Genomic DNA, 18,392 nt, shown 5'->3' with positions numbered 1-18,392 from the left:
TGGGATTGGGATGCAGGATTGGGATGCGGAACATGACTCAGGATCGGGATGCAGGAGTGGGATGTGAGATATGATTTGGGAGTGGAATGCGGGACTGGGATGTGGGAAAGGATTTGGGATTGGAATGTGGGGCATGACTCAGGATTGGGATGCAGCATTGGGATACAGGACGGGATTCAGGATTGGGATGTGGGGCATGACTCAGGATTGGGGTGCAGGAGTGGGATGCAGGATGGGATTCGGGATTGGGATGCAGGACTGGGATACGGGATTGGGATGTGGGATTGGGATGTGGAATGGGATTCGGGATTGGGATGTGGGGCATGACTCAGGATTGGGATGTGGGATGTAGATGCAGGATTGGGATATGGGAGATGATGCAGGATTGGGATGCAGGATTGGGATACAGGACGGGATTTGGGATTGGGATGTGGGACATGACTCAGGACTGGGATGTGGGACATGACTCAGGATTGGGGTGCAGGATTGGGATACAGGACGGGATTTGGGATTGGGATGTGGGACATGACTCAGGACTGGGATGTGGGACATGACTCAGGATTGGGGTGCAGGATTGGGATACAGGACGGGATTCAGGATTGGGATGCAGGATGAGATTCAGAAATGGGATGTGCGACATGACTCAGGATTGGGATGCAGGACAGGATTCGGGATTGGGATGCAGGATTGGGATGTGTGATTGGGATGCAGGACATGATGCAGGATTGGGATGTGGGATGTGATTCAGGACTGGGGTGTGGGGCATGACTCAGGATTGGGATGCAGGAGTGGGATGCAGGGTTGGGATTTGGGATTGGGATGCAGGGCTCAGTGTGCCTGATGTGGGGTGCAGGATGTGGGATTCGGGGTATGAGGTGCAGGACGTGATGTTAGATTGGGATGCAGGGTGCTGGGAATGTGATGTGGGGTGCACAGTATGGGATGTGGGTTGAGGGGTGCAGGGCATGATGCAGGAGTGGGATGTGGGATGCAGGGTACCTGGTGTGGGGTGAGGGGTGAGGGGTGCAGGATGCAGGGTGTAGGAGGCTGGGTGTGGGATGCAGGACATGATGTAGGACTGGGATGCAGGATTTGGGATACGGGATGCAGGATTGGGATGTGATGTGGGGTGCGGGGTTCCTGGTGTGAGACGCAAGATCCAGGACTGGGATGCAAGGTGCAGGATTCGGGATATGGGATGCAGGTTGTGGGATGCAGGGTGCCTGATGCGGGATGCAGAATGTAGGACTGGGATGCAGGATGCCAGGTGCAGGATTTGGGTTATGGGATGCAGGTCGTGGGATGCAGGGTGCCTGATGCGGGATGCAGAATGTAGGACTGGGATGCAGGGTGCCAGGTGCAGGATTTGGGTTATGGGATGCAGGTCGTGGGATGCAGGGTGCCTGATGCGGGATGCAGAATGTAGGACTGGGATGCAGGGTGCCAGGTGCAGGATTTGGGTTATGGGATGCAGGTCGTGGGATGCAGGGTGCCTGATGCGGGATGCAGAATGTAGGACTGGGATGCAGGGTGCCAAGTGCAGGATTTGGGTTATGGGATGCAGGTCGTGGGATGCAGGACTAGGATCCAAGATGTGTGTGTGGGGGGGTGTTGTACATGATTCAGGATATGGGATGCAGGTTGTGGGACGCAGGGTGCAGGACACGATGCAGGACTGGAATGTGGGATGCAGGGTGCAAGAAGAAGTAGATGGGGTGCAGGATGCAGGGCACATCGTGTAGGGGACAGGTACAGGACGGGGGTGTGGGATGCAGGACGTAGGGTGTGGGACTTGGGACACGGGATGCAGGATGCAGGACATGATGCAGGGTTGGGATGCAGGCGCTGGATATGGGGTGCAGGGTGCGGGACTGGGATGTGGGGTGCAGGGTAGCGGCTGTGGGACACAAGGAGCGGGGCGGGGGACGGGAGGTGCAGGACGGGGCTGTGGGAGGTGCTGGCCTCGGCCCCCCCAGCCTGTGCAGGGACCGGGTCCCGCTCCCCTCACCCCTCTGCCTGGGGTCGCTGCGCTGCCCCCACACCCCACAGCGACCCCCCCTTGGTCCCGGTCCCCCAGGATCAGGAACCATCAGGAACCTTCCCCGGCAGCCGGCGGCTGGGTGGGGGCTGAACCGTCCTGGTGGTTAATGGAGCCCGGCAGCCGGAAGCCGAGATTATCCCGTAATTAACTAACGAGGGCATTTGCTACCATGCGGGGCTGCCCGGTGCCATCCCTGTCCCCGGGGAGGGGGACGGTGCCCGGGGGCACAGCCCCGCTGGGGGGCTTCGAGGTGGGGGAGAGGGGAAGGGGCAGGGATGGGGGGAGATTGAAGGGGCTGGGGAGGCACGGCAGGGAGTGATGGGGGGGCTGGGCGGCAGTGGGGGGGTGGAGGAAGGGATGGGGGTGGGGAGATGTTTTTGGGGGGTGCAGGGGGTGGTTGAGGGAGGATGGAGGGGACGGAGGAGATGATGGGGAGGTGGAGGGGGCGGTGGCTGGGGCCCGGGGTGCCCCCTGGGTGCCCCCCCCAGACTGCAAAGCAGGGCCGGGCAGCTCCGTACCCCACACGTGGGCCCGGGGGGGTCCCCATGGGCTGCGATGCCACTTCTCCCCGTGGGCATTCGGGGCCCCTACGCACCGGGGCAGCAAGCTGGGGGGGGCAGGTGGGGATGGAGATGGGGACGGGTCCCCCCCCTGCTGCCCACCAGCTCCAGCCCCCTCGTCTCAACCCCCGGCAGCTCCTGGCGTCGCTCAGTGGCACCGCCGTGGGCTCTGGGGGCAGTACTGGGGACACGGACGGGGACACGGAGGGGGACACCGCTGGGATGTCACCGTTCTGCAGCAGGCCCAGGGCAGGGGTCCACCCCTGGGGGCACAGCAGCCAGGTGGGGTCAGCCCCCCCGTGGGGTGGCACAGGCTGCGTGTCCCATCCCCGTGTCACCCCCACGGTCCCAGCCCCTGTGCCATGGGGCAGGGAGCCTGGTCCCTGGTGTCCCCAAGCTGTCCCCAAGGCGAACGGTGCAAGGGGGCTGTGGTGACATGTGGGAGGGCGACACACGGGAGGGAGTGATATTTCGGAAGGGCAGGACATGAGGACAAAGGGACACAGAGGGACAGGGTGACGTGGCAGGAGGGGTGACACGCAGGGAGAAGGCGATGGCAGGGGCGGTGCGACACGGCGGGACGGGGCCGTCTGTTGGGGCAGGGTGACACGCAGGGGCAGGGTGACATTAAGGGGCAGGGTGACATTAAGGGGCAGGGTGACACACGGGGACAGGGTGACATGCAGGGACACTCGCTCGCCCGCAGGTGTCAGCAGGGGCCCGGCTGGTGGCCGAGCTCAGGGCTGTCCCCAGGGTGGGGGGGACAGGGCCTGCGGGGTGGTTTCGTGCTGCCGGGCAGCTGAGCTCCACCACAGCCGCTCGCCCTCCCCCTCCTCAAACGAAAAAGGGGGGAAAATCCCACGGAAAGGGCTCAGGGGTTGAGATGAGGACAGGGAGATCGCTCAGCAGTTATTGTCACGGGCAAAACACTCCCGGCTCCGGCCCGGGGCCTGCTCCTGCGGGGGCTCTCCACAGGCCGCGGCCTCCTCCAGGCCACATCCACCTGCTCCACCGGGGGCTCCTCCACGGGCTGCAGCGTGGAGATCTGCTCCGTGTGGGACCCGTGGGCTGCAGGGGGACAGCCTGCTCCACCAGGGGCCTCTCCCCAGGCCGCAGGGGAACTGCTGCTGTGAGCCTGGAGCCCCTCCTGCCTCCTGCTGCACTCACCAGTCCCAAAATGCTGCACGGGCTTCCCGCGGCCCCGGGCACCGCTCGGCGTTGCCTCTTCTCCCCACCAGAGAGTCAAGGAGGCACCTCGGTCGGGAAAGGCCTTCAGGGCCACCACGTCCAACCATCAGCCTGACCTACCGAGTCCCACCGCTGAGCCATGTCCCTTAGTGCCACGTCCTCGCGTCTGTTAAATGCCTCCAGGGAGGGGGACTCCCCTGCTGCCCCGGGCCTCGCCACCCTCTCCATGAAGAAAATCTGCTGATGTCCCGTCTAGACCTCTCCTGGTGCAACTGGAGACCACTTCCTCGTATCATAAAAGTGTCCCCATAGAAGTGTCCCTGTGTGTCACAGCCACCCTGGGACATCGCAGCCATCCCTGGGGCATCGTGGCTGCTGCTGGGACAGCGCAGACACCCCTGGGGTGTACCCAGCCCTGAGAAATCTGGCTGGCTTTGGTACCACGGCCAGCCCCAGGACACTTCTGCCATCCCTAGGACACCATGGTCACATCGGGGACATCGTGGTCACCCCAGGGACACCACAGCCACCTCTCGCACACCTTGGCACCCCTAGGACACTGTGGGCACCCCTGGGACGCCGTGCCCACCCCAGCCCACTCCTGTTCTGATCTGTCCTGGCTGTAGCCAGTTCCTCAGCCCCTGGGTGTTTGGCAGTGGGGCTCTGGGGACAGTTTCCCTTTGGTTTCCTCCCACCCTGGTGCTTTTATGGCCCCTGATGCCTCTCAGTGCCCCGCAGAGACCCATCAGGGACGTGGCAGGAAAATAATCTGGAGAAATAAGTGGGAAAATAAGCTGGAGAAAGCCCTGGAACAACCACTGCCCCGGCAGCACTCCCAGGCTGCTGGAACCTGTGCCGAGCTCGGGAGAAGCACCAAGAGCACCCTCTGCAGCCAGCGTGGTCCCTGGGGTGGCCTCAGCCCTCTGCCATGGTAGCTGTGGGGGACACGGGGAGCAGCCCCCAGGGGCCTCCGATCCCAAATCCCAGGTGGGCAGCACCCCAGCACCGCCTGCTGTCCTTGTCCAGCAGCGACACAGAGGACGGGGGCAGCTCCCGTCTCGGTGTCAGACGCTTTCTGTTCCCTATGAACTTGAGAGACTGCGTCCTGCCATGCTGTTTCTGCAAAAGATACCTGGGGAATTAGTCTCCAGTTACTGCCAAGTCCTTCTGACTGTGCTATAAACGCCTCCCAAACGCCCCTCGTCCAGCAGGCAAGGTGCAGAAGCTGCTGAAAGAGCAACCCCAGGAGACCTCCCCGCTCCTGGCAGCCGAGCCCGCAGCCCGAGGGCATCCCATCGCGCTCCCAGGCGCTCGCAGCTCCTCCCTGCTGAGCTCCGGTGGATTTCTGCCCATGGATCTCCTCCACCAGCCTCTGGGGCTGTGGTTCGGGCTCTCGGTGCTCAAGCCCACCCCGTCGGGCTGAGATCACTTCTTTGGGTGAATTTTCCCACTGCAGCCTGGGCATTTGCAGGGCACCCAACAGGCAGCGAGGCTGGGCTCAGGCTGGGCAGTGAAGGCAGGGCTCCCGCAGCCCACCCCGGGGGCAACAAGGGGATTGTTCGGGTAGATTTACCCCTTATCCCAAGGGGGGGGGGCAGTTGGAGGGGCAAGTGCAGCTTAACCAAAGCCTGGATTTAGGACGGATCAGTTTGCTGGCAGCTGACTCTTCTATAATTAGACGGCGGCTTCGGTAAGGGAGCCAAGTCGGAGCGCCGCGCTCCAGCCCCTTCCAGTCCACAGGCGCATAATTAAAGGAAACCGCCCGTTTCCAGCATGACCCCAGATGCTCACGGCAGCGGGACGAACGATGAGCTGCATCTCCTGAGGAAGGGGGGACGAGCAGCAAAGACCCCGCAAAGCGTGGCTTCTTGGCCTTGGGTGTGCTCAGAGAAGGCCCTCGGAGGTGGCCCCAGGGGGCTCCACCAGGACCCCCCGGCTGGAGAACCACCGGGACATGGGGTAAAGAGGGTCCCAGCTCTGCCCCGATTTGCACCGAGGCCATGCTCAGCGGCCTTGTCCTGGTGGGATTCGTGCAGGAAAAGCAAGCAAGCGTCCCAGGCTGTGTCCCACGTCCCTCTTCCCATCTCTGCTGTCACCCGGGGGGAGCGGAGAGAGGGGAAGAGGGAGTGCTGGCAGCCAGGTGGGAGGCGCTGGGCCTTTATCTCGGAATGGGGTTTCAACAGATGTGGTGTGAGCAATATCTGTAAGGCAACTAGATCAACATCGATGCTCAGAGATTAAAGGATTTAATAATCTGCTGGCAAGATGTAACATAAAGAGGCAGAGCTCTGGTTTTACAGCGCTAAATCTGTGGCGAGGAGTTCCCACCCTTCCCCAAATGCACCCAAACTTTCCTTCAAACAGAACAAACCTCTGGTGCAGGGGTGGGGGGCTTCTCTACACTGTCCCGGGGACTGACATTTTATCTTCCTTTTTGGGTGACCGATGATTAATTGTTATCGTGCTCCTGCAGAGCCTTCTGCTCATGAGCTGCCCCTCATGGCACCGGCCCCACCGCCGCGCAGCCCCTTGTTCTCGTCGCTGCTTCCCTCCCTGGTGAAAACCCCAGAAAACAAGGCGGTGACTGGCTCTGCAAAGCACTAGTGACAACAATGCCGGGCTTTCTCCTCCGCTCGCGGGCAGCGCGGGATCGTGACCCAGCATTACCACAGGCGAGCGGTGCCGCGAGGAGAGGGCAGGAGCTTTGTCAGCAGATGGACTCTCGCGGGGGAGAATGTCTGGAACAGGCTGGGGTGCTCAGAAACAAGACCCCAAAGCCTTAAATCTGGGGAAGGGCTCCTCATACGTGTGCCCCATGCGTGGGCAGACAAGAGGGCAGAAAGCTCCTCGCTGCCTGCCATGGGGCTGAGCCTGGCCGAGCAGCCCGCGCTGGGCACCAGCGGCCGAGCCGGGAGCACGCGGGGCTAAATACGTCCCTGGCACACCGAGCCCCGCTGCTGAAGGCTGGCCGGGCTCTGCGTGACCTTCCTGCCGCCTTCAAGTGCTGATGAAGTACTTCTGTACTTCTGCTCTCGATGCCAGGGTGGCTGCAAGGACAGAATCTGGGAAGAGACGGTCCCTGCTTCGGAGGCGTGGAGCTGGCTTTTTTGTTCCTCTTATTCTCTGGCTTTCCGCTGCAGCTGGGCTGGGGGACAGATGTAGGAAGAGGCAGGGAAGCACAAACCAAGCTGGAGAACCCCCGGCCCTGCCAGCAGCCGTGGTAGGAGCCTCTCCAGACGCTGACCCATCCTCCAGACACGGCAGGTTGCACTTTTAGGAGGCTTGCTTTTATCTTGCTGCACAGATCCCCTGAAGGCTGAAGGGTGGTTGGAAAGGCCAGCGAAACCTAATGCAACGCCTGCAAGTACTTGCAAAAGAAAAGCAGTGCGGGGACCCTCCTGGATTTGTATCACTTTTACTTTCCCTTCTCAGGAATTCATCTTTCTGATGAAGCTCACTTCTTACATTTCTTACATTTTGAGACACAAGAGTGTCTCAAAAAATTTGACCAGCTCCTAGGTGTAGTTCAATATAGATTTATTTTGAGACCCTTGCCTCCACAACAACACCAAATTCAAGAGGGCAGCTGAACGCTGCATTTGTCTGCCACCAGAAGGGTTCCTGGCACCCACCGGCCAGATTTCGGTGCTCAGGGACCGGGGTGCTCGGCAGCACGGCAATGCTCTGAGAAGAGCACAGCGCTGCGTGGCAGCACGCGGAGTCCTTTCAGCTCCTTTTCCATTCCTCCTCAGACAACGTGCTGAGCATCTGGGGCTGTACTGCCAGCCCCACGAGGGACCCTGTCCTTGCCGAGGTTTCGGGTTCCAGCAGTTCCCGAAATGGTGGGAGCTGCAGGCGACTGCGGGGCCATGGAGCCTGTCCCAGAGGGCTCCTGGAGCTCGTCCCTCAGGGCAAGGAGCGGGGCCAGGAGCCAGACCCCCCCTGCCAGCCCAGCCCGCGCCTGGGGCAGAGCAGCGCAGGTCACGTCCCTGCCCTGCCTGCCGACAACAAAGCTGTTTGCTGAGGCCGTGGGGCTGGCGATGCCTCGCGGATGACAAAGACCTTTCCCAGCCCTGCGTACACCCAGGGCTGGGCCCTGCTTTGTGAGAGGATTTGACTAACCAGCAAACCCAGCGTGTTGCAGCTCTCCTCAAGCAAACCTCCCCAAACTCAAATACTGTTGCACAACTGGCGTGTGATTCACTTTTTCCCTCCCCGCTGCAAGATCTGAAGGGCATGCATCTTCAGCCTGGTGTTGCAACCTCAGCTGTTCAGCCGAGGAGAGGCCCGCGGGTCCTCGCTGGCTCTGTTCGTCCCAATTCAGAAATTAGCCCTCGTCTCATGGGATCGGTGCCCTCCTGACATCAGGAAGGAAGATCCTTGGGAAGACGTGGTGGGGAGAGCTGCGAGAGCTGTTCTGCCCCTCTCCGGACATCCCAAACGTGCCAGCCTTGTGGTGATGGTCTCCGGAGCAGGACCGCAGGGCACGGCTGTCCTTGTCCTTGGCAGGGCGTCTTCTGCGGGACTCGGGGGCTACACCCAGGCAGAAAATACTCCTCGTTTGCAGTGCAATATGCTAGATGTCCTGTTACTTCCTCTCCAGGAGCCTAAAAGATAAGCTTCTTTGGACTCCATTGCAAACAAAGCTCTCTAGGACCAACGTTTATTATAAAAATCTGTGAAAACCTCTAGCGATGTGCTTGTGCTGATGAACCTTTGGGGGACTGTGAATCCCGTTTGTACCTGTGGCGGTCTCTTCACGGTGGAGCTCTCCGTGGGCACTGGCATTTTCCCCTCCAACCATTTCAGCTGTACACAAGTATTTTACAGAGGGTGAGACAGTTACATTTATTGCATGACCTAAATATTTACATGCCGAGGTTTAAATACTCATTTATGTGCATACTAAGAAAATATTTTCATTCATACCTAGGAGACATTTTCAATAAAGACCTGCGAGGCGCACTTGTACATAGGGGAGAGGTAAAAATATTTTGTAATTGCCCCAGTTTGCCTCTCTGTCAGTGAAGAGAGGCTACTTTTGAGGCACAATTCTGTTTTTTTTTTCTAGTACATCTTTGGAATTAGGTGAATTACGTGGTGACTGGCGGTAGGGGACGAGGGAAGGGCTTAAAGCTGAGTCAGGGGAAGCTCGGGCAGGGCGTTAGGCAGGGGTTTGTCACTGAAAGGAGGGTTGTGGGGCGCTGGGATGAGCTCCTTGGGGAGGTGGGCACGGCCCAGAACCTGCTGGGGTTCAAGAAGTGTCCGGATAATGCTTTTGGGTACACGGCTTGGTGCCTGGGGATACGCGTGCTGTTGGACATATGGTTTAACTCCTGCGTGTAGGCAGGAGTTGGGCTCAACGACGGCCCCTTCCGCGGCAGGACATCCTGTGGGCGTCCAGCAAGGCACCGAAAATAAACCTTTATTTATTAACATTTATTAAAAAAGGCACAAACTCCTCAAAGCTCAGGGCTCCCGGACCGGGCTCTGAGGCAGCCGCGCCCCAAGATCACCTCACGGGAGCAGCCCCTCCCCCCCCCGCGGGGCTCCCCGCGCGACGTCACCCCCCGGAAGCGACAGGCAGCGCCCGCGCCCAATCGGCGCCGCGGGGAGGGGCGGGACTTCCGCCTGGGGCAGGCGGCGAAGGGGAGGCAGCGCCGCGCCCTTGCCCCCCCCCCGCACCGCGCTCCCCCCTCCCTCCGCGTGACGTCACCGCGGTGCAGCCTGCAGCCTGGCGGGGCGGGCGTGCGCGATGACGTCACGGCGTGCGCGCCTCCGCCTCCCTCAGCGCCGCCCCCCTACCCTCGCCGCCCCCCCCTCCTGGCGGCCTGCGCCGTTACCGAGCCGGGAGCTCCGGGCAGGGCCGGGCCGGGCCGAACCGAACCGAACCGGGCCGGGCAGGGCCGGGCAGGGCCGAGCGGGGCCGGGGTTATGAGGCCGGGCTCCGCCGCTGCCTCCCGGTGAGGAGCAGCGAAGGCCCGCGGCGGCGCGGGGAGCGCGGCAGGAAGCCATTTTGTGGGCCCCCTCCTCGTCGGCTCCTTCCTCCGCCGTTCCTCCTCCTTCCTCCTCCTTCCTCCTCCTCCTTCTTCCTCCTCCTCCTCCTCGTCGCCGGTGCTGCCGGCAGGGGCGGGCCCGGTGGTGAGGGCGGCGGGGGGCCTGCAGCGGGCCGGAGCGGGCGGCGGCGGCCGCCGCGCCTCCTCCCCATGGCGAAGAAAACGTACGACCTGCTCTTCAAGCTGCTGCTCATCGGCGACTCGGGCGTCGGCAAGACCTGCGTGCTCTTCCGCTTCTCCGACGATGCCTTCAACACCACCTTCATCTCCACCATCGGTCAGTGCCCGCCGACACCCCCGACCCCCCCCCCCAAAATGTCCCCGTGTCCTCCTGTCCCCATATCCCCCTGCCCCCATATCCCCCTGTCACCCCCCTGCCCCCTTCCATCCCCAGCCGTGTCCCCGGTGTCTCACACCAGGGGCCGGATCCCCACCCCATGTCCCCCCCCCCAGCCCCCCGGTCCCTGCTCCGTCACCGTGGGCGAGGGCCGTGCCTTCGTCCCGCTTTCCCCTCGCCCGCCCGACGCCCTCCCTCCGTGGCCCCGCGCGGGGTTTTGCTTTCCCTCTCCTCGCCGCCGCCTTGTTTTTGCAGATGGAGCGTTGAGGTCGGCAGCTTCAAACCTTCTGGCCTCGGTGGCGATTTAAGGGAATTAATGCTTCCACCGTACCTTGTGGTGTAACGTGTGCAGGCATGAGCCGCACGTCGGGGGGGAAAAAAATGAGTTGGATCTGGCTTTTTGTGGCCGATGGAAGTCCCTTAAACCATTGGCAATGCAGCTGTTGACCAAGGGTAGGAGAACGCGGTGCCAGCGTGAGCCTTAGCGCTAGGTGCGAGCGCACGCCTGTGTGCTTCCCCCTCAGTGCCCCAACTTTACCCTGAAAATCATAGCTCAGAATTTGAGACGTAAAACAGACGCTCGCAAGCGAGACCTCGGTAATGTGAAGCGAAAGGAAGGATGTCTGGGCTCGGAGGGCAGCGAAGTGCCAGGGAGCGGTCGTCTGGAAGCTGCTGGGGCTTCAGCTCGCGGTTTTGCTGAGGAGTTCTTGGTCGGTGGGGGTGGGGGCAGCGAAGGTTGCTTAATGTCAACTTTTACCATCCCATGCCTGGGCTACTGGAGGCTGTGTTTATTTTGCTGCTGGGGCCGCAGCGTGGTTCTGTGCTGCTTGGCAAGTTGTGCCGTGGGTCACATGGCGTCCGTCGCGGGCGGAGGGTGCTGGGAAGGCTCCTGGCCATTGGCAAAGCTAGAAGCAGCCGACGTCTTGGTTAAGAAGTCAGCAGGTATTTATATATATACATATATGTATATATATGGTGGCTCTTGCTCCAGAGGGCTTGTGTTTTAGTGACCAGTGATGTTAATAATGAGTTCTCGGGCTTCATCGCCCGGCAGGTTTTGAGGTTTCCAGCAGAGTGTCACCAGGTTTAGCAGCAAATGTGCACGAGCGCAGGCTGAGGGCGTTTCTGAGCGGTCGGACCGAGCTAGGCCAGCGGGTATCTCCGGAGTAGGTAAAGTGTAGTGCGTATGCACTAAAAGGCAAGTTTCATTTCCTGAATTTTGAGCTAAATGTCTAGGTATGGCAGCTGCAGGCACCACTCGAGGTGGGTCGCTGGGTCAGAGGGTGTCAGGTTTTCGTCTTCGCAGGGGAATTTGACAGATTTGGGGACGCAAATGGGTTTTCCACGTGGTGCTGAATTTCAGGTGCTTAACTGCATGAAGGTGGCTTCACTGCATTGTTTCCTGAGTTCTTCTGTCTGCAATTGCTTAATGAGGAAACCTGGTGGGAAGGTGTGCGTCTGTGCAAGCAATGCCAACTGAAATGGAGACCGTTCGCAAATGCCTTTAAATGCAGCCCAGCCGCGAGGGAAAAATCCTCAGCTTTTGCAGGGGGCTCAAACACCTGCCCAGTTGTTGTCGGCATCGTTACAACAAAGCAGCCAAGCAATCTGCCTCAAAGTGAGCTTTCTCAACCACTCTCAGGTTTTCCTGGTGCAGCAGTGGCAGGAATATGGGCGATCCAGGAGGGGCGCGCAGCCCGTGGAGGTGACTGCTGCGATAGCCTGAGCCCTGCTGCGGCAGCTGCCCGGGCCGGGCGGGTTTCGCAGCCGAACAGGAGACGTTCAGGAAAGAGCTCAGATGAGTCTTTGACCTGCAGCAACGAGGAAATGCCGTTTCCAAACCGCTTGTGTACACAGCAGGTGACATTGAAGGCGACTGGCTTATTGGCTGAATCTCTCCTTATATTAAAAAAAAAAAGAGAGAGAGAGAGGGAAGCCACCGTAGGAGCTTGTTAGCTCTGATTCATGCCTCTGTGTTTACCCGGAGCTCCACCAAGAACCTGAGATAGCGAAGCACGTAGAGTGCGCTGCAGCACGGGTGGCTGAGGGCAGGGACGGGTCTCAGAGACCGTCGGAACTTGTCCGAGTGCATGAAGGGTGCGTGGGGGGGGGAGGTGGTCAGCTCTGTCAAAGCAAAGGCTCGGCTGCGTATGTAAATGCAGACGCAGTAATGTGTGTTCCTACCTCACGTTAGCAACTTGCGTGCCCTTACTTTCGTCCTCGTGCCTTTCAGGAGTGGGGCAGGCACGATGCGCGGCGGCAGTTTGGGTGTCTGCTGTCCGCGTGGTTGGGAAGGCTCTCGTGGACTTTGCGTCGCTTCCATCTAATATTTCCTGCTAAAACAGCAGTTAAGCTGCTGATGCGACGAGGTGCGCGTGTGAATGATTTCATTACCCCGGCTGGAGGTGCTATAAATAATCCCCGTGGCTCTTCGGCGAGAATCCCTAAGTCATCACGACCTCCCCGCGGAGAGCAGGGCCCTTCTCCTGCGGCGCCGCCACTCGCAGGTGGAGAGCGACCGAACGCGAGAGGGCTTGGCCTGTCGCGAGCCATTTCTGGTTCTGCCAAAGCAGCAATTCCGGGCCGCGAAAATGGCTTTGATGTTTCTTTTTAAGAAGCTGCGGTGACTGTGCAGTTCCGCTTCAGGGGCGCTCCGCCGCCGGGTCGGGTCTGTCGGTGGAAGCTGCTCCTGCGGCCGCCCGTGAGCGCGGTGTTGGGGGGCCCCGCTGCCTGCCCCTGTCCCCAGCCACCTCCTGAGGCCCTTTGCTCTGGGACCGGCAGCGTAAGTAGCTTCCAGTCGGTACGTGCTTAATTTCCTGCAGTCGATTTTTCCTGGCACCCAGCGCGTCAGGCTGGTGGCGGCTGGAGGTGAACCGCTGGAAAGGGTCCGGCAGCTCCGCGGGCGCGCGGCGAAGCCGTGCGGGGTCAGCAGGTAAGGCAGCAGCCCGGGCGCTGTGAGCGGGAGGGGAGGGCTGGCTGCCTGAAGATTTGAATGTCAGAATGAGCTCAAGCACATAATTGCTATTGTTTGACGAAGTAAAATGCAAATTGAGGTGAGTCACGAGAAATGTTTTCCCATGAAACCTGAATGCTTCTAGTAATGTACTCCGGGGAACAAAGAGCGTGGAGTCAGCGTGAGAGCCCCTCTGGAAACCGGTGCTTTTGGTAAAACTTTGGCGGGTCATAGCCCGCACTGGAGATCCGGGTGCTCTCCCCGTCTGTTCTTTACTTGCAAGGACTGCAAGTCAGTGTTTAAGCGATTCTACAAATACAAAGAGATGGAGAAAAAGCAGCGAGGTTTCGAGGTTTGATCGCTGCGTGTTTTATTCTGAGTACGGGGAGGTCTTGGTGCTGGAGCTGTGCTAGGAGCGTGCAACGCTGCGTTCGTTTAAGGGCAAAGGTGTATGAAAACTGCTTGCTGATGAAATCTGATGAAATTGGTTTTTCTCTCAGCTTGTTTTTATTTTTTTTTAATTTCTTTGGCCTTTATTAGAAGTGATTTTGAGTGCTTGCTTTGGAATCATTGTATAATGGTATGTTTAGGTAGTCAAATTTAAAGCAAGTCCTCAGATATCAAAAATATAACGAGTTTCTGCTTACATCTTGTGAGGTTTGTTTGCCTGTTACTGTAATATATTAATATTAGGAAGGAGGGAGACCCAGATAGCAAACAGAGGGAAAAACTTGGTAGGCTGTAGGGAAACAAATCAGTCAGAAATTGTTTTGGGTTGCCAAAGCGCTTTTAGCTCCGTGGTGGTTGTAACGAACCGACCTGTATTCCCAACTCCTAGGGTCCAAAAAAAAAAATCACAGTATTTCTATGGCAGTAGAAAGCGCTGCTTGGTTTCTGCCTTGTGTTCCCTTTCTGTTTTCTGTGCTTGTGGCAGCAACCAGCCTTGGGTTCTGCTCATGTCGTGCCGAGGCTGGGCTCAGTCCGTACCTGACTCCTCGCACGCAGCGGGCGAGGTAAGAAAAAAGCCCCCAAAGCCAAGAGCAGCCCCCAAAGCCAAGAGCAGCCCCCAAAGCCAGCACCCCCACGCCCCAAACTCCTCTCCAGTCACTTCCGTGGCCTGGGGTGGAGAAGTCACCGGACGGGCAGAGATGCAAACGTAATTCCTGCACGTGTAACCGAACGGCGAAGCTGGGTGCCGCAGCAGCCCTCGGGGGGCAGGACGTGGATGGGTTCGGTGTGGAAGCAGAAGGCGGCCGTGGCCGTGTCGGGGCTGCCGTGCACCTACCATAGGGGTGCTCCTCCTGGGTGCAGGGCTGGGGAGGCTGCGGGCAGGACGCGGGGCAGCTTGCTTCCGCACCTGGGGCCAGGGGTAACAAACAGCAGCTTTGCTGGTGTGTGCCTTGCGCCGCCGGTCAGGGACACGAGGACGGCTGCGTGGGGAAGAGCCGAGGGACGGAGCTGGCTGGAAGCCTTCTGCCGTCGCCGTTTTTCAGCTGGGCTGCAGCCGTTCCCCGACCTGGCTGCTTACCGTCACCGCGTAGAGGTGTGCTGGGGGACCTGGGGGCGTGGGGACACCTGGGGGGGGTAGAAGTGCCGCCGAGAGGTTACTTGTGCAAATTGATTTTGTGGCGGCAGTTGCGTGGTTGATGGCCTTCGGTGGCAATGCCAGCGCGTTCCCTGCGCCCTGCCCCTCCCGGCCCCTGCTACGAAGCAGGACAAAGCCCTCGGCTGTGCCCGCTGCTTTCCTGCGCTGCTGCTGGCCCTGCCCCGGGGCGGAAACCCTGGGCGAAGGGTGAGAGTGCGAAGGGTGAGAGTGCTGCTCGGCTCCTCAGTGACGTGCGCGCGGCCCCGCTGCTCCTCCGTCCGTCCTCGCGCCGACGGCTGGCTGTGCGTGCCCGCAGGCAACAGGCTGCTGGTTCCTGGGTGTGCTGAGTGCCGCCAGATGGGGGGGTCGGGAAGGGGCGCGGGTGTGCGGCGGCTGCAGATAGGGCAGCACCGTGCCCGGGCTGAGGGGTCCATCAGCACCACAAGGCACAGCCAAGGAGTGAACGGGGTCGGTAACGTTTCCCAGGGTAAAAGCGTGTTTCAGGTTCGGAGAGCAGGCTGGGTTTGACAGGCTGCCTTCGTAGCCCGTAGTCTGTTCTTGGGTCTCACAAGACCGAGTGAGATGCCTGGTGAGGCTGGAAGGAAACTCGCTCAGGAGCAGGTAGGCGGGGGTGTAGGTGCTTGTCGCTTGGGCTCGATGATCCCCGGTGGCCCTTCTGTGATCCACAAACCGAGGGCTGCTCTGCGGCGCCTTGCTTGGCGATGGGCACAGCCGGGGGGGGCAGGGGAGCGCTTTCCTCTCGACTTCCCGATCTGGCTCTTCCCAAAAGAAAGCGTTCCTCCTGTCTTTAAACCGCCGATGAGAAAATGCCTCACCTTTTTCTGTCCTTGAAGTTAGCATTGATAATTAATTAGAGAACCGATTGAGAGTCCACTGATAAATACTTAACTGGGGGGCAGGAAAAAAGAAATCCTGACTCGGAGGGTCTCTGCTTTAGCCCCCGCCGCCCCGAGTGCCGAGGCAGCAGCAACGCAGGGCTTTGCCCTGGCAGCAGCTCGCCCTTGGCCTCCATCCCGGAGCCGGGGAAGGGCAGCGAGCTCTGCATGTTGGCCGCGTAGCGGAGGAAGAGCCGGGGGTCCCGGGGAAGGACGGCGGCTGGGGGAGCCTCGTCCTGCCTGGGGCCAAGCCCTGCCCGGCAGGGAGATGCAGGGAGCTGCCCGCGCGCGCTCCCTCTGCGGCGGTGCCCTGCGGCCCTTCGGCTGAGGGACCCGGTGAGACGTGGAAGCGTCGGGTCTGCGTAACATGGGGTGCCCCGAACGCCGCCCTGCGCGAGGGGCCCCTCGGAGCCCGGCGCCGTGGGAGATCCCCGTGCAGTGGGGCGGGGGCTGCAGAGCGAGCAGGGGCTGCTGCGCGTCGCCTCTGGCGCTTCAGGGCCGCGTTAGCCGCACGGGGCTTTCTGCTCCGTGTGGGCGCGACTAGAAGTCGTGTGTGGGTCGAAGTCGAAGGCCCTGCGTGTTCCTGCTCCTTTCTGTAGCTGAAACAACTCGAGGCTTTTTCCCGCTGGGATTGTGACTGCTCTGGGCTGCGTTGCGTGGAGAGACGCCCGTCGGTGTCTCGTGTTTCCTCAGTGTGACTTGGCGCTCCCCAAGAGAGGCCTGCTAGCTTGGCCGCTGCTACGCGCCGAATGCCTACGCCGACACCTCTGCTTGTACAGCCCCTTCCTCGAGGATGCCGTCCTGACTGGCACCTTGTGCGTTCAGGCTGCCGGCTAGCTCTCCAGATCCCGGATCCGCCGAAGCATTCATCGGAAGAGGGGCGTGCTGGAAACGTCTCTTCCAGGTGACGCGAGTCGGGCGGCGTGCTGCGCTGTGGTCTGACGGGGCTGCGATCGGCACCTCCCCGAGCGGGCCTTGGCCCCGGAGCTGAGCTTCAGAGCCCCCAGAAGGTGGGACCGCCCGGGTGGGCGGCACTGTTCCTCTGCGTGAGGTCGGGGTGAGGCCCTTGCCCACCCTCGGCTTCACGAGGATCTCAGGGGGTTCGCTGGAGCTGGTCTTGTCGAGTCTTCGTCTCCTCTGTGGCTGATGAGATCAGACTGGTTTCTGTTCCGTTACGGCAGCAAGCCCTCAGCAGCACGCACCTCATCCTGACCAGAAGCTGTCCCTGCTTCTGAGGTGAGTTTGGCTTCCCCTGGTCCCACCGGCGTGTCTGTCCTCTGAAGTAAGACGAATCATCTGTACTCGAGACGGTCAGTTATTGACGTGAGGCATCTGGACACGCGAGTTACCGTGCCGAGCTCTGACAGTGACTGACGTCCTCTCCCCTGCCTCCTGCCCTCCTGATGTCGCCACGCTCCTGGTCCTTCCTCCCCACCGAACCCCGTGGCAGCTGACTTCCCTGTGGCTAGCCGACTTCGCTGCCCTTCTAGAACTGTTGCAGATCTATAATAAATGTCTGAACTTCCACGAGTAAGAAAAAAGCTGAACGTGCTGGTAGCAGCATCAAGGCGCTACCAGTTCCTCAGGTAGCAGTCTTAATTTTCTGTGCTCCCACAGCCTGCAGCCTGCGCCTTACCCCCTCGCTCCTGTTTCTGAAGGGGGTTTCTTGCAGCGTGACCGGCTTGTTAGAGGCTGAGCTGTCGGCACGGGCTGGCTCTCGGGGCTCCTGCGACTGGGATGAGGTGAAATCAGAGCTCCCATCCATCCGAACGTGGCAGCACATACGCCTCTCCGTCACTTCGGGGGAAGCTCAGAAGCGCGGCGTCAGTGCAGCTGTCTAATTGTTGGCTCGGTGGATCCCACCACCACGTCCGTGTCGTTCGGCGTGCCGTGCTTTCATCTCAACCCAACTTTTTGATCTTGCCAGTAAACAACAAAACGCATTTTTTTTTTTTAAACTGCTGGAGTTTCTGGCAAAAACAGAGGTAGCGCCGCTAGCTCTGCGGGCTCCGTGCTTGCTGCTGGCGTGCGTGGCACAGCACGGCCCCGGTGTGAGTTCTCCGGAACGTCTGTGCTTCTCGTTCCTGGTTTGGTGACCGGGGCTGGTGGACAGAAACGCTGGTGGCTTGCACAGAGGGGTCTCAGGAACTCCCCCTGTGACAGCGCGAGGCTGCTGGTGGTGGCCGTGTGGCACAGGACACATGTCCCAGTGCTGGCCGTGCGGCCTGCCCCAGCGAGCTGCTTGCCTCGATCCAGCCAGGAGGATGTGGCCCCCAGTTCGGGCACTGGGGCAAGAAGCAGCGGACACGGGAGCGTTGTTGTGCAGCTGGACGAGAAGTGCAGAGAGCCGAGGGGACTGCTGCCCTCGGGGTAAGGAAGATCTCTCCAGAAGGGACGCTGAGCATCCCGAGTTAACGTGTCCCTGCTCGAGGTGCTGCGTCAGAAGCACTCGCTCCCGGCTCCACGCCTGTGGCCGTCGGTCCTGGCTGCCAGGACGGGGCCTGGGGGGGGCTGAACTCGCAGTGTTGGAGCCGCTGCTGGCTGCGATCGGGAGCGCTGCGGTCTGGAGGGATTCCCCTTGGAGGTCTGAGGAGCTCCCTTCGGTCTTTGGGCGTTAGGTAATGGCCCCAGCTTTGTGAAGAGCTCCTGACGAAGTTTAAGAGGTGGAAGAGCCGACGGATGAAGAAGGCAGTGACGTCTTGCTCTGAGCCGCTTCGAGTGCTCCTCACCTAACTTTTGGGGGACCTTCAGCGTTCCCTCTGTGGCCAGCACTGTT

General features: G+C 60.5%; 1 protein-coding gene across 1 annotated transcript in view; it reads left to right on the top strand.

Moving 5' to 3' along the window:
• Positions 1–9,575: 9,575 nt before the first annotated feature.
• RAB10 (RAB10, member RAS oncogene family) overlaps positions 9,576–18,392 on the top strand; it is a 42,910-nt gene continuing 34,093 nt past the window's right edge. The window contains exon 1 of the mRNA XM_080584243.1: positions 9,576–10,122. Within this exon, the coding sequence (XP_080440369.1) occupies positions 9,996–10,122 (127 nt within the window). The 5' untranslated portion in view covers positions 9,576–9,995. The remainder of the gene's footprint in view (positions 10,123–18,392) is intronic.

Source organism: Anser brachyrhynchus, assembly GCF_964034855.1.
Source record: "Anser brachyrhynchus genome assembly, chromosome: 3".
NCBI lineage: Eukaryota > Metazoa > Chordata > Aves > Anseriformes > Anatidae > Anser > Anser brachyrhynchus.
This window is presented reverse-complemented; position numbering and strand designations above follow the sequence as displayed.